The following is a 15066-nucleotide window of genomic DNA, read 5'->3' on the forward strand; positions in this document are numbered from 1 at the left end:
GTACCTTACGACTCAGGCAAGAACTCCTTCTTTGACTGATCCATCTTGAACACTTTCAAGATCATGTCAAGGTACGTGCTCATTTGAAAGTATCATTAAGCGTGATCTATCCTCATAGATCTTGATGCTCAATGTTCAAGTAGCTTAATCTAGGTTTTCACTTGAAAAATACTTCTCAAATAACCCTATATGCATTCCAGAAATTCTACATCATTTCTGATCAACAATATGTCAACAACATATACTCATCAGAAATTCTATAGTGCTCCCACTCACTTCTTTGGAAATACAAGTTTCTCATAAACTTTGTACACACCCAAAATCTTTGATCATCTCATCAAAGTGTACATTCCAACTCCGAGATGCTTACTCCAGTCCTTAGAAGGATTGCTGGAGCTTTGCATACCTTTTAGCATCCTTAGGATCGACAAAACCTTTCTGATTGTATCGCATACAACCTTTCCTTACGAAGACTGGTAAGGAAACTCGTTTTGACATCCATCTGCCAGATTTCATAAATGCAGCTAATGCTAACATGATTCCGACGGACTTAAGCATCGCTACGGATGAGAAAATCTCATCGTAGTCAACTCCTTGAACTTGTGAAAAACTCTTCACCACAAGTCGAGCTTCATAGACGGCGACATTACCGTCCACGTCCGTCTTCTTCTTAAAGATCCATTATCTCAATGGCTTGCCGATCATCGGGCAAGTCCACCAAAGTACATGCTTTGTTCTGATACATGGATCCTATCTCGGATTTCATGGATTCTAACCATTTGTCGGAATATGGGCCCACCATCGCTTCTCCATAGCTCGTAGGTTCATTGTTGTCTAGCAACATGACCTTCAAGACAGGATTACTGTACCACTCTGAAGCAGTACGCATCCTTGTCGACCTACGAGGTTTGGTAGTGACTTGATCCGAAATTTCATGATCACTATCATAAGCTTCTACTTCAATTGGTGTAGGTGCCACAGGAACAACTTCTTGTGCCCTGCTACACACTAGTTGAAGTGATGGTTCAATAACCTTATCAAGTCTCCACCATCCTCCCACTCATTCTTTCGAGAGAAACTTTTCCTCGAGAAAGGACCCGTTTCTAGAAACAATTACTTTTGCTTCCGGATCTGAGATAGGAGGTATACCCAACTGTTTTTGGATGTCCTATGAAGATGCATTTTATCCGCTTTGGGTTCGAGCTTATCAACCTGAAACTTTTTCACATAAGCGTCGCAGCCCCAAACCTTTACGAAACGACAACTTAGGTTTCTCCAAACCATAGTTCAAACGGTGTCGTCTCAACAGAATTACGTGGTGCCCTATTAAAGTGAGTGTGGTTGTCTCTAATGCCTAACCCATGAACGATAGTGGTAATTCGATGAGAGACGTCATGGTACGCACCATATCCAATAGGGTGCAACTATGATGTTCGGACACACCATCACACTATGGTGTTCCATGCGGTATTAATTGTGAAACAATATCCACAATGTCTTAATTGCGTGCCAAAGCTCGTAACTCAGATACTCATCTCTATGATCATATCATAGACATTTTATCGTCTTGTCACAATGATCTTCAACTTCACTCTGAAATTACTTGAACTATTCAATAATTCAGACTTGTGTTTCATCAAGTAAATATACTCAACATCTACTCGAATCATCTGTGAAGTAAGAACATAACGATATTCACTGCATGCCTCAGCACTCATTGGACTGCACACATCAAAATGTGTTACTTCCTACAAGTTGCTTTCTTGTTCCATTTTACTGAAAACGAGGCTTTCAGTCATCTTGCCCATGTGGTATGATTTGCATATCTCAAGTGATTCAAAATCAAGTGAATCCAAACGATCCATCTGCATGGAGTTCCTTCATGCGTATACACCAATAGACATGGCTCGCATGTCTCAAACTTTTCAAAAACGAGTGAGTCCAAAGATCCATCAACATGGAGCTTCTTCATGCGATTTATACCAATATGACTTACATGGCAGTGCCACATGTAAGTGGTACTATCATTACTATCTTATATCTTTTGGCATGAAAATGTGTATCACTACGATTGAGATTCAATAAACCGCTCCTTTAAGTGCAAGACCATTGAAGGTATTATTCAAATAAATAGAGTAACCATTATTCTCCTTAAATGAATAACCGTATTGCGATAGACATAATCCAATCATGTCTATGCTCAACACAAACACCAAATGACAATTATTCAGGTTTAATACTAATCTTGATGGTAGAGGGAGCACGCGATGTTTGATCACATCAAACTTGGAAACACTTCCAACACATATCGTCAGCTCACCTTTAGCTAGTCTCCGTTTATTCCGTAGCTCTTTTATTTCGAGTTACTAACACTTTAGCAACCGAACCGGTATCTTAATACCCTGGTGCTACTAGGAGTACTAGTAAAGTACACATTAACATAATGCATATCCAATATACTTCTACCGACCTTGCCAGCCTTCTCATCTACCAAGTATCTAGGGTAATTCTGCTCCAGTGGTTGTTCCCCTTATTACAGACGCACTTAGTCTCGGGTTTGGGTTCAACCTTGGGTTTCTTCACTAGAGCAGCAGCTGATTTGCCGTTTCATGAAGTATCCCTTCTTGCCCTTGCCCTTCTTGAAACTAGTGGTTTCATCAACCATCAACAATTGATGCTCCTTCTTGATTTCTACTTTCGCGATGTCAAACATCGCGAATACCTCAAGGATCATCATATCTATCCCTGATATGTTATAGTTCATCACGAAGCTCTAGCAGCTTGGTGGTAATGACTTCGGAGAAACATCACTATCTCATCTGGAAGATCAACTCCCACTCGATTCAAGTGATTGTTGCACTCAGACAATCTGAGCACAAGCTCAACAATTGAGCTTTTCTCCCTTAGTTTGTAGGCTAAGAAAATCGTCGGAGGTCTTATACCTCTTGACATGGGCACGAGCCTAAAATCCCAATTTCAGCCCTCGAAACATCCCATATGTTCCGCGACGTTTCGAAAACGTCTTTGGTGCCTCAACTTTAAACCGTTTAACTGAACTATCACGTAGTTATCAAAACGTGTACGTCCGTTGTTCGCAACATCCACAAACGACGTTTGGGGTTCAGCACACTAAGCAGTGCATTAAGGACATAAGCTTTCTTCTGTCCGCATAATCGCTACTGTCAACTTTCAACTATATTTTCTCTAGGAACATATCTAAACAGTGGAACTAAAGCGCGAGCTTACGACATAATTTGCAAAGATCTTTTGACTATGTTCAGGATAATTAAGTTCATCTTATGAACTCCCACACAAATAGACATCCCTCTAGTCATCTAAGTGATTACATGATCCGAGTCAACTAGGCCGTGTCCGATCATCACGTGAGACGGACTAGTCATCATCGGTGAACATCTTCATGTTGGTCGTATCTACTATATGACTCATGCTCGACCTTTCGGTCTCTTGTGTTCCGAGGCCATGTATGTACATGCTAGGCTCGTCAAGTTAACCTAAGTGTTTCGCGTGTGTAAATCTGGCTTACACCCGTTGTATGTGAACGTAAGAATCTATCACACTCGATCATCACATGGTGCTTCGAAACGACGAACTTTCGCAACGGTGCACAGTTAGGGGGAACACTTTCTTGAAATTTTAATGAGGGATCATCTTATTTACTACCGTCGTTCTAAGCAAATAAGATGCATAAACATGATAAACATCACATGCAATCAAATAGTGACATGATATGGCCAATATCATATTGCTCCTTTTGATCTCCATCTTCGGGGCTCCATGATCATCATCGTCACAGGCATGACACCATGATCTCCATCATCGTGTCTCCATGAAGTTGTCTCGCCAACTTATTACTTCTACTACTATGGCTACCGGTTAGCAATAAAGTAAAGTAATTACATGGCGTTGTTCAATGACACGCAGGTCATACAATAAATAAAGACAACTCCTATGGCTCCTGCCGGTTGTCATACTCATCGACATGCAAGTCGTGAATCCTATTACAAGAACATGATCAATCTCATACATCACATATCATTCATCACATTCTTCTTGGCCATATCACATCACATAGCATACCCTGCAAAAACAAGTTAGACATCCTCCAATTGTTGCCTGCATGTTTTACGTGGCTGCTATGGGTTTCTAGCAAGAACGTTTCTTACCTACGCAAAACCACAACGTGATATGCCAATTGCTATTTACCCTTCATAAGGACCCTTTTCATCGAATCCGTTCCGACTAAAGTGGGAGAGACTGGCACCCGCTAGCCACCTTATGCACCAAGTGCATGTCAGTCGGTGGAACCTGTCTCACGTAAGAGTACGTGTAAGGTCGGTCCGGGCCGCTTCATCCCACAATACCGTCAAAACAAGATTGGACTAGTAATAGTAAGCATATGGAACAAAATCAATGCCCACAACTACTTTGTGTTCTACTCGTGCAAAGAATCTACGCAATAGACCTAGCTCATGATGCCACTGTTGGGGAACGTAGCAGAAATTCAAAAATTTCCTACATGTCACCAAGATCTATCTAAGGAGAAACCAGCAACGAGGGGAAGGAGAGTGCATCTACATACCCTTGTTGATCGCTAAGCGGAAGCGCTCAAGAGAACGGGGTTGAAGGAGTCGTACTCGTCGTGATCCAAATCACCGGAGATCCTAGTGCCGAACGGACGGCACCTCCGCGTTCAACACACGTACAGCCCGGTGACGTCTCCCATGCCTTGATCCAGCAAGGAGAGAGGGAGAGGTTGAGGAAGACTCCATCCAGCAGTAGCACAACGGCGTGGTGGTGATGGAGGAGCGTGGCAATCCTGCAGGGCTTCGCCAAACACCGCGGGAGAGGAGGAGTACTTGGGAGAGGGGGAGGGCTGCGCCAGAACTTGTGGTGCGGCTGCCCTCCCACCCCCACATATATATAGGGGCAAGGGAGAGGGGGGGCGGCCCCCTCAGATCCAATCTGAGGAGGGGGCGGCGGCCAAGGGGGGGAGGAGTGCCTCCCAAGTCAAGTGGAGGCCCTCCCCCTTAGGGTTTTCCCCTTCCCATGCGCATGGGCCTTGGGGGGGCTGGTGCCCCTGGCCCATTAAGGCTAGGGCGCCCCCTACCGCCCATGCTACTGTATTGGACGTGGTGGAATAATTTCCGGACCTCCGAACCCCTCCGGAATCCTCCGGAACCTTCTGGAAGCTTCCCGGTACAATACCGAAAAAACCCGAACTTTTTCCGGAACCCAAACAACAACTTTCCATATATAAATCTTTACCTCCGGACCATTCCGGAACTCCTCGTGACATCCGGGATCTCATCTGGGACTCCGAACAACATTCGGTAACCACATACAAACTTCCTTTATAACCCTAGCGTCATCGAACCTTAAGTGTGTAGACCCTACGGGTTCGGGAGACATGTAGACATGACCGAGACGTTCTCCGGTCAATAACCAACAGCGGGATCTGGATACCCATGTTGGCTCCCACATGTTCCACGATGATCTCATCGGATGAACCACGATGTCAAGGACTCAATCGATCCCGTATACAATTCCCTTTGTCTAGCGGTATTGTACTTGCCCGAGATTCGGTCGTCGGTATCCTGATACCTTGTTCAATCTCGTTACCGGCAAGTCTCTTTACTCGTTCCGTAACAAATCATCCCGTGATCAACCCCTTGGTCACATTGTGCACATTATGATGATGTCCTACCGAGTGGGCCCAGAGATACCTCTCCGTTTACACGGAGTGACAAATCCCAGTCTCGATTCGTGCCAACCCAACAGACACTTTCGGAGATACCTGTAGTGCACCTTTATAGCCACCCAGTTACCTTGTGACGTTTGGTACACCCAAAGCATTCCTACGGTATCCGGGAGTTGCACAATCTCATGGTCTAAGGAAAAGATACTTGACATTAGAAAAGCTTTAGCATATGAACTACACGATCTTTGTCCTAGGCTTAGGATTGGGTCTTGCCCATCACATCATTCTGCTAATGATGTGATCCCGTTATCAATGACATCCAATGTCCATGGTCAGGAAACCGTAACCATCTGTTGATCAACGAGCTAGTCAACTAGAGGCTTACTAGGGACATGGTGTTGTCTATGTACCCACACATGTATCTGAGTTTCCTATCAATACAATTATAGCATGGATAATAAACGATTATCATGAACAAGGAAATATAATAATAACTTAATTTATTATTGCCTCTAGGGCATATTTCCAACATATATAGATTTCTACGGGAGTTAATCGGATGAAAAATGATATGTGCCTTGTGGACATATGCACCACAAACTCTATACTTAGGGAAGTCCAATGTTTCCACTCTCATTGAGAGAAAGGAGATATTTTAAAATCGCTAGACGCGATGAGGTATTTGTTGGCTCAACTCGAGTCATATTTACTATCCCTGTGGGTACTCGAGTAACGTCGGGATGCTTCATTGCTTCCCAGGTTTAACTTGTACCCTACTAAACTATGGAGGTATCCATCAAAATAGTTTCAATAGCGAAACTTATGATGACAATAAAGAGAAATAACTTCGAGAATGGCGTTTCGGTGCCCGGGTGCATCTGCACCCGGTCAAAAAAAATTCGTAAAAAAATCAGAAAAATTCAAACAATTCCAAAAAAATTTTGGGTGGTAGACAATTTGATGCATGAGGTACGCTCCAATTTTCAAAACATTTGGACTTCTGTGCAGCTCTCAGCAAAAAATAAAAATCAGACCAGAACAGTATATGAACAGTACACATTTTTACAGACCTTCGATTTGTCTTTTATGCTGAGAGCTGCACAGAAGTCCAAATGTTTTAAAAATTGGAGCGTACCTCACGCATCAAATTTTCCACCACCCAATTTTTTTTGAATTTTTTTGAATTTTTTTGAATTTTTCTAGTATTTATTCCGATTTTTTTGTGAGCGCAGATGCAGATGAGCTCGGGCTCAAATTCGAATTTTCGAATAACTTCTCTTTACCATATGCACCGGATATGGAAAGCACATTCTCTGTGTATCATCTGGATTGTACTACACATACGACTCAACCCGTAGCACATGTTGTGTACGAGATAGTTTTCCAGAGTGTCTTGTACATGACAAACTTAGCATACTCGCCTTGGTCATCGAGACATTGGGTTGAAACAGAAACTATCAGCAATTCCAATAGTTTATGATTATTATGATGCTAAATTCTAATAACATTTGGATTTTATGCACACTACAAGTGACATAGGGAAGCTAATTTTAAGGCTTCCATACCTTAAATTCTATGATGAACCACTCAGACTCCTTGAATGCATCAAGTCGAGGTAAGTGGCTCTTCCCAGCCATTGAGTAGACTATTCAGGTATTACATGGTTCTAAAAGACATATCTACATGATGGTCTTAAGTGTGTGCTTTATTCACACGAAACCATTGGCTCATTATCTGACATCGATTTCAAGCAAATCGAATGGATAACATTGCAGAATTCTCGTTGAAGGCATTCTCTATGGCCTTTGGATTGAAGTTTAGCAATTTGTCCTAATGTCTAGACTTAAAATGGTTTGGTAGAATCATGTCCAAAGAGTTAAGCTCATTGCATTATCTTTATTTTGGAATTGCAACCTACCAACTTTACGTTGGAGTCATGTAGTTTTACACGCTCATGACCAAACTGCATAATATTATTCCCCTCTGTCTTTGATACGTGGAAATCTACCAAGTATTTCCTATCTGCGGTAATTCGGTTGCATACCGATATCACCACCCGACATACATCATTGGCCCCTCAACATATAGTTGGGATCTATGTGAGGAATAACTGTATTGCCGTCAATACCTCAAGCCCCTCACATGGGGAGTTATTCAAGGCCAGTATGCTGATTCAATGAGGAACATTTCCAAGCATTAGGGGGAGATTTCAAGTACCATACAAATGCCAGGAAATTAGTGGAATGTTCAACACATTTCTGCCTCAAATCCACGTACTCAAAGAGCTGAACCATGCGTTCACAAGATTTGCAACACATTGCAAATAACCTACCAGATTCATTTACGGACTATAAAGGTGTCACACAATCCTACAATCCTGCAAAAGTACGCTTGAAAGAGTGGAGGTACCAACAAAATCCACTCCACTTTCCATTGAAAGCAACGGGGGGAGATGTATGGCAGAAGTACATCAGGATTCAGCTTCTCGCAAGCAAGGATATCAAGGCCTGTGAATCAGTAAATGCAAGTCAACTTCACGTTGACAAACACCTGATGGGTAGCATACACCCAGTGGACGGGAAACCTCCACCAACCCATGTCACAGTGCACACAATGACCGGGACATTGGAATACCCGACTCAATCGCATTGGGAAATCGCGAGCAGTCACCATGGGTAACGATATTTCCATCAACTATATATTGATATATAGATTCTGGAGAAACATATAACCGAAAGTCTACAATTGTCGACATACATTTCTCAACTAGATTGAAAAAACCTTTCAAGTGATTCAGATCCAAAGACCATGGCCATGGCAAAGTGTGAACAACACTCGGACTGAACTCAAACAAAGGGTATAATCTAGGTAGAAATGATCTTGCTCACAAATGGAAAGGTATGCATAAGCAACACCTACACCAGTTTTCTTCTGGAAACAGAATTGAGAATAACGAGGTGGTGAAACAAAGAGCAAGTATTGTAGCACAAGGGTTCACGCAGATACCCAACTATTCTCTAGAGGTGGAATCTCTTTCCGATAACTTATATCATTGGCAGTACAAAATCATCTACCTCTGCAGTTGATAGATGTAGTGATTACATATCCATGTGGATCACTAGATTCAGACATATATGATTGATTCCCGATGGAATCTCACTTCTGAATCGAAATGCAAAATGCAACATATATTGTGTAAAAGTCAGTAAGTCACCATACGACTTATTGTTGTCGGTACATGTGGCCCGACTGTTAGAAATATGCCCTAGAGGCAATAATAAAAGGATTATTATTATATTTTTTTTGACCGTGATTATTATTATATTTCCTTGTTCATGATAATTGTCTTTTATTCATGCTATAATTGTATTATCCGGAAATCGTAATACACGTGTGAATACATAGACCACAATACGTCCCTAGTAAGCCTCTAGTTGACTAGCTCGTTGGTCAACAGATAGTCATGGTTTCCTGACTATGGACATTAGATGTCGTTGACAATGGGATCACATCATTAGGAGAATGATGTGATGGACAAGACCCATTCCTAAGCATAGCACAAGATCGTGTAGTTCGTTTTGCTAGAGCTTTTCCAATGTCAAGTATCTCTTCCTTAGACCATGAGATCGTGTAACTCCCGGATACCGTAGGAGTGCTTTGGGTGTACCAAACGTCACAACATAACTGGGTGACTATAAAGGTGCACTACAGGTATCTCCGAAAGTGTCTGTTGGGTTGACATGGATCAAGACTGGGATTTGTCACTCCGTGTTACGGAGAGGTATCACTGGGCCCACTCGGTAGTGCATCATCATAATGAGCTCAAAGTGACCAAGTGTCTGGTCACGGGATCATGCATTACAGTACGAGTAAAGTGACTTGCCGGTAACGAGACTGAACGAGGTATTGGGATACCGACGATCGAGTCTCGGGCAAGTAACATACTGTCTGACAAAGGGAATAGTATACGGGGTTGCTTGAACCCTCGACATCGTGGTTCATCCGATGAGATCATTGAGGAGTATGTGGGAGCCAACATGGGTATCCAGATCCCGCTGTTGGTTATTGACCGGAGAGCTGTCTCGGTCATGTCTGCATGTCTCCCGAACCCGTAGGGTCTACACACTTAAGGTTCGGTGACGCTAGGGTTGTATGAATATGAGTATGCAGCAAACCGAATGTTGTTCGGAGTCCCGGATGAGATCCCGGACATCACGAGGAGTTCCGGAATGGTCCAGAGGTAAAGAAAACTATATAGGAAGTGTTGTTTCGGCCATCGGGAAAGTTTTGGGGTCACCCGGTATTGTACCGGAAGGGTCCCGGGGGTTCAATCGTTGCTTAGATGAACTCATAGATGGATCTTGGTGAAACCGTAGGAAATTTTTTATTTTCTGCAACGTTCCCCAACAGTGGCATCATGAGCCAGGTCTATGCGTAGTTCTCTATTGCACGAGTAGAACACAATTTTGTTGTGGGCGTAGGTCTTGTCAACTTGCTTGCCGCTACTAGTCTTTTCTTGCTTCAGCGGTATTGTGGGATGAAGCGGCCCAACCGACCTTACACGTACGCTTACGTGAGACAGGTTCCACCGACTGACATGCACTAGTTGCATAAGGTGGCTAGTGGGTGTCTGTCTCTCCTACTTTAGTTGGAGCGGATTAGATGAAAAGGGTCCTTATGAAGGGTAAATAGAAGTTGACAAAATCACGTTGTGGTTATTCGTAGGAAAGAAAACGTTCTTGCTAGAACCCAATTGCAGCCACGTAAAAGATGCAACAACAATTAGAGGACGTCTAACTTGTTTTTGCAGCAATTGTCATGTGATGTGATATGGCCAGAAGTTGTGATGAATGATGAATGATATGTTGTGATGTATGAGATCATGTTCTTGTAATAGGAATCACGACTTGCATGTCGATGAGTATGACAACCGGCATGAGCCATAGGAGTTGTCTTTATTTTTGTATGACCTGCGTGTCATTGAAGAACGCCATGTAAATTACTTTACTTTATTGCTAAACGCGTTAGCCATAGAAGTAGAAGTAGTTGTTGGCGTGACAACTTCATGAAGACACAATGATGGAGATCATGATGATGGAGATCATGGTGTCATGCCGGTGACGAAGATGATCATGGAGCCCCGAAGATGGAGATCGAAGAAGCTATATGATATTGGCAATATCATGTCACTACTATATAATTGCATGTGATGTTTATTATGTTTTATGCATCTTGTTTACTTAGAACGGCGGTAGTAAATAAGATGATCCCTTATAATAATTTCAAGAAATTGTTCCCCCTAACTGTGCACCGTTGCTAAAGTTCGTCGTTTCGAAGCACCACGTGATGATCGGGTGTGATAGATCCTTACGTTCACATACAACCGGGTGTAAGACAAATTTACACATGCAGAACACTTAGGGTTAACTTGACGAGCCTAGCATGTACAGACATGGCCTCGGAACACAGAGACCGAAAGGTCGAACATGAGTCGTATGGAAGATACGATCAACATGGAGATGTTCACCGATGATGACTAGTCTGTCTCACATGATGATTGGACACAGCCTAGTCGACTCGGATCGTGTAACACTTAGATGACTAGAGGGATGTCTAATCTGAGTGGGAGTTCATTAAATAATTTGATTAGATGAACTTAATTATCATGAACTTAGTCTAAAACTTTTGCAAAATATGTCTTGTAGATCAAATGGCCAATGCTCATGTCAACATGAACTTCAACGCGTTCCTAGAGAAAACCAAGCTGAAAGATGATGGCAGCAACTATTCTGACTGGGTCCGGAACCTGAGGATCATCCTCATAGAAGCCAAGAAAGATTATGTCCTAGATGCACCGCTAGGTGAAGCACCCATCCCAGAGAACCAAGACGTTATGAACACTTGGCAATCACGTGCTGATGATTACTCCCTCGTTCAGTGCGGCATGCTTTACAGCTTAGAACTGGGGCTCCAAAAGCGTTTTGAGAAACACGGAGCATATGAGATGTTCGAGGAGCTGAAAATGGTTTTCCAAGCTCATGCCCGGGTCGAGAGATATGAAGTCTCCGACAAGTTCTATAGTTGTAAGATGGAGGAAAACAGTTCTGTCAGTGAGCACATACTCAAAATGTCTGGGTTGCACAACCGCCTATCCCAGCTGGAGATCAACCTCCCGGACGAGGCGGTCATTGACAGAATCCTTCAGTCGCTCCCACCGAGCTACAAGAGCTTTGTGTTGAACTACAATATGCAGGGGATGGTGAAGACCATTCCTGAAGTATTCTCAATGCTGAAGTCAGCAGAGGTTGAAATCAAGAAAGAACATCAAGTGTTGATGGTCAATAAGACCACTAAGTTCAAGAAGGGAAAGGGTAAGAAGAACTTCAAGAAGGACGGCAAAGATGTTGCCGCGCCCGGTAAGCCAGTTGCCGGGAAGAAGTCAAAGAATGGACCCAAGCCTGAGACTGAGTGCTTTTATTGCAAGGGGAAGGGTCACTGGAAGCGGAACTGCCCCAAATACTTAGCGGACAAGAAGGCCGGCAACACTAAAGGTATATTTGATATACATGTAATTGATGTGTACCTTACCAGTACTCGTAGTAACTCCTGGGTATTTGATACCGGTGCCGTTGCTCACATTTGTAACTCACAGCAGGAGCTGCGGAATAAGCGGAGACTGGCAAAGGACGAGGTGACGATGCGCGTCGGGAATGGTTCCAAGGTCGATGTGATCGCCGTCGGCACGCTACCTCTATATTTACCCACGGGATTAGTTTTAAACCTCAATAATTGTTATTTAGTGCCAAGTTTGAGTATGAACATTGTATCTGGATCTTGTTTGATGCGAGATGGCTACTAATTTAAATCCAAGAATAATGATTGTTCTATTTATATGAGAGATATGTTTTATGGTCATGCCCCGATGGTCAATGGTTTATTTTTAATGAATCTCGAACGTAATGTTACACATATTCATAGTGTGAATACCAAAAGATGTAAAGTTGATAACGATAATCCCACATACTTGTGGCACTGCCGCCTTGGTCACATAGGTGTCAAGTGCATGAAGAAGCTCCATACTGATGGACTTTTAGAGTCTCTCGATTATGAATCATTTGACACGTGCGAACCATGCCTCATGGGTAAAATGACCAAGACTCCGTTCTCCGGAACAATGGAGCAAGCAACCAACTTATTGGAAATCATACATACCGATGTGTGCGGTCCAATGATCGTTGAGGCTCGCGGAGGATATCGTTATGTTCTCACTCTCACTGATGACTTGAGTATATATGGGTATGTCTACTTGATGAAACACAAGTCTGAGACCTTTGAAAAGTTCAAGGAATTTCAGAATGAGGTAGAGAATCAACGTGACCGAAAGATAAAGTTCCTACGATCAGATCGTGGAGGAGAATATTTAAGTCACGAATTTGGTACACACTTAAGGAAATGTGGAATCGTTTCACAACTCACGCCGCCTGGAACACCTCAGCGTAACGGTGTGTCCGAACGTCATAATCACACTCTATTGGATATGGTGCGATCTATGATGTCTCTTATCGATTTACCGCTATCATTTTGGGGATACGCTCTAGAGACAGCTACATTCACTTTAAATAGGGCACCGTCTAAATCCGTTGAGACGACACCGTATGAATTGTGGTTTGGGAAGAAACCTAAGCTGTCGTTTCTAAAAGTTTGGGGATGCGATGCTTATGTCAAGAAACTTCAACCTGAAAAGCTCGAATCCAAGTCGGAAAAATGCGTCTTCATAGGATACCCTAAGGAAACCATTGGGTATACCTTCTACCTTAGATCCGAAGGCAAGATCTTTGTTGCCAAGAACGGATCCTTTCTGGAAAAAGAGTTTCTCTCGAAAGGAGTAAGTGGGAGGAAAGTAGAACTCGATGAAGTACTACCTCTTGAACCGGAAAGTAGTGCAGCTCAGGAAAACGTTCCTGTGGTGCCTACACCGACTGGAGAGGAAATTAATGATGATGATCAAGGTACTTCTGATCAAGTTGCTACTGAACTTCGTAGGTCCACAAGGACACGTTCCACACCAGAGTGGTATGGCAACCCTGTCCTGGAAATCATGTTGTTAGACAACGGTGAACCTTCGAACTATGAAGAAGCGATGGCGGGCCCAGATTCCAACAAATGGCTAGAAGCCATGCAATCCAAGATAGAATCCATGTATGAAAACAAAGTATGGACTTTGCCTGACTTGCCCGATGATCGGCGAGCGATAGAAAATAAATGGATCTTTAAGAAGAAGACAGATTTTACTGTGGCATTATCTTGATAAAATTAACCTTCTCACTGATTTTACTGCAGGTGTACTGAATCAATTTTGTTTGCTGAAGGCTTGCCTCATCAGTTTAGTTCTATGTATTGACCATTGGAGCTGATATCTTAATATTTCTCCAGTACAACAAGATGGTAAATGGTTTGACACCTCTTATGGCTGCTAGAGATGCTAACTCAACAGAATGTATCAAGCTCCTAGTTAAGGTGTTGTACATTCATCTGAGCTTTGTCAAGTCCATGAATTTAATTTTGTTGGGTACCCATTTTCTTTGTTTATTTTCCATACTGAATTTTTTTTGTACTTCCCTTTCTGGCATTTGTTTTTCATACTGGCTGCAGCTGTGGCATGCTGTACTGGACACTTCCGTAACCATTTTTTTCTGAAAAAACTTGTGGAGCATTGCGGCTGGGGAGGACATCTGCATATGTGCCATGTTGATATTAATAGCTACCTAAACATTGTACCAGTTTATGACAATTTTGGCGGTAATTTTTGTACTTACAATACTGAGCATGAATGTTAGGAGATTATCACGAGTACTCAAAATATTATGCTTGTGCAGTCATAGAAATTTGAGAAAAGATACGCTTATGTAATCAAATCCTTTTTCCTCCATATATTTACAGCAAACATTAAGGTTGTTTTGTCAGATATAATGTATCACATGTATCCTGCATAGAATTGATTTAATTGATGTTCTGTAGGTTCAGGAGGAGCCCATGCTTAAACGGGAAATCGTGGCATCAGAGCTTATATCACTAGGGAATATCTCTTTAAAGAAAAAAGATTATGCTGTCGCAGCAAAATTGTACAGTCGGGTATATTAAAGCACCATATATTTCTTGCTTTGTTTAGCTTTCCAGCATTTCAGTTTATGTTGCATGCATTATAATTTATAGTTTCTTGCAAGGTTTTTGAGTCGCCGACTAATCGTCGACTAATCGCCGAGTCGTTGGAGCGAGGTTGGCTTGCGCAGGCGACTTGGCTTGAGGAGCGAGTCGCGCGGCTGGTAGGCTAGTCGACGATTAGTCGA

The 15066-nt window shown here is 42.6% G+C and overlaps 1 protein-coding gene across 1 annotated transcript in view; it reads left to right on the forward strand.

Annotated features, from left to right (window-relative positions):
• The window catches only part of LOC119350098 (protein STIP1 homolog), a 49388-nt gene that overhangs the window by 30787 nt on the left and 3535 nt on the right, over positions 1–15066 (forward strand). The window contains exons 3-4 of the mRNA XM_037618097.1: positions 14153–14236; positions 14738–14851. Of these exons, the coding sequence (XP_037473994.1) occupies positions 14153–14236; positions 14738–14851 (198 nt within the window). The remainder of the gene's footprint in view (positions 1–14152; positions 14237–14737; positions 14852–15066) is intronic.

This window comes from Triticum dicoccoides, chromosome 1B, assembly GCF_002162155.2.
Source record: "Triticum dicoccoides isolate Atlit2015 ecotype Zavitan chromosome 1B, WEW_v2.0, whole genome shotgun sequence".
Lineage (NCBI taxonomy): Eukaryota > Viridiplantae > Streptophyta > Magnoliopsida > Poales > Poaceae > Triticum > Triticum dicoccoides.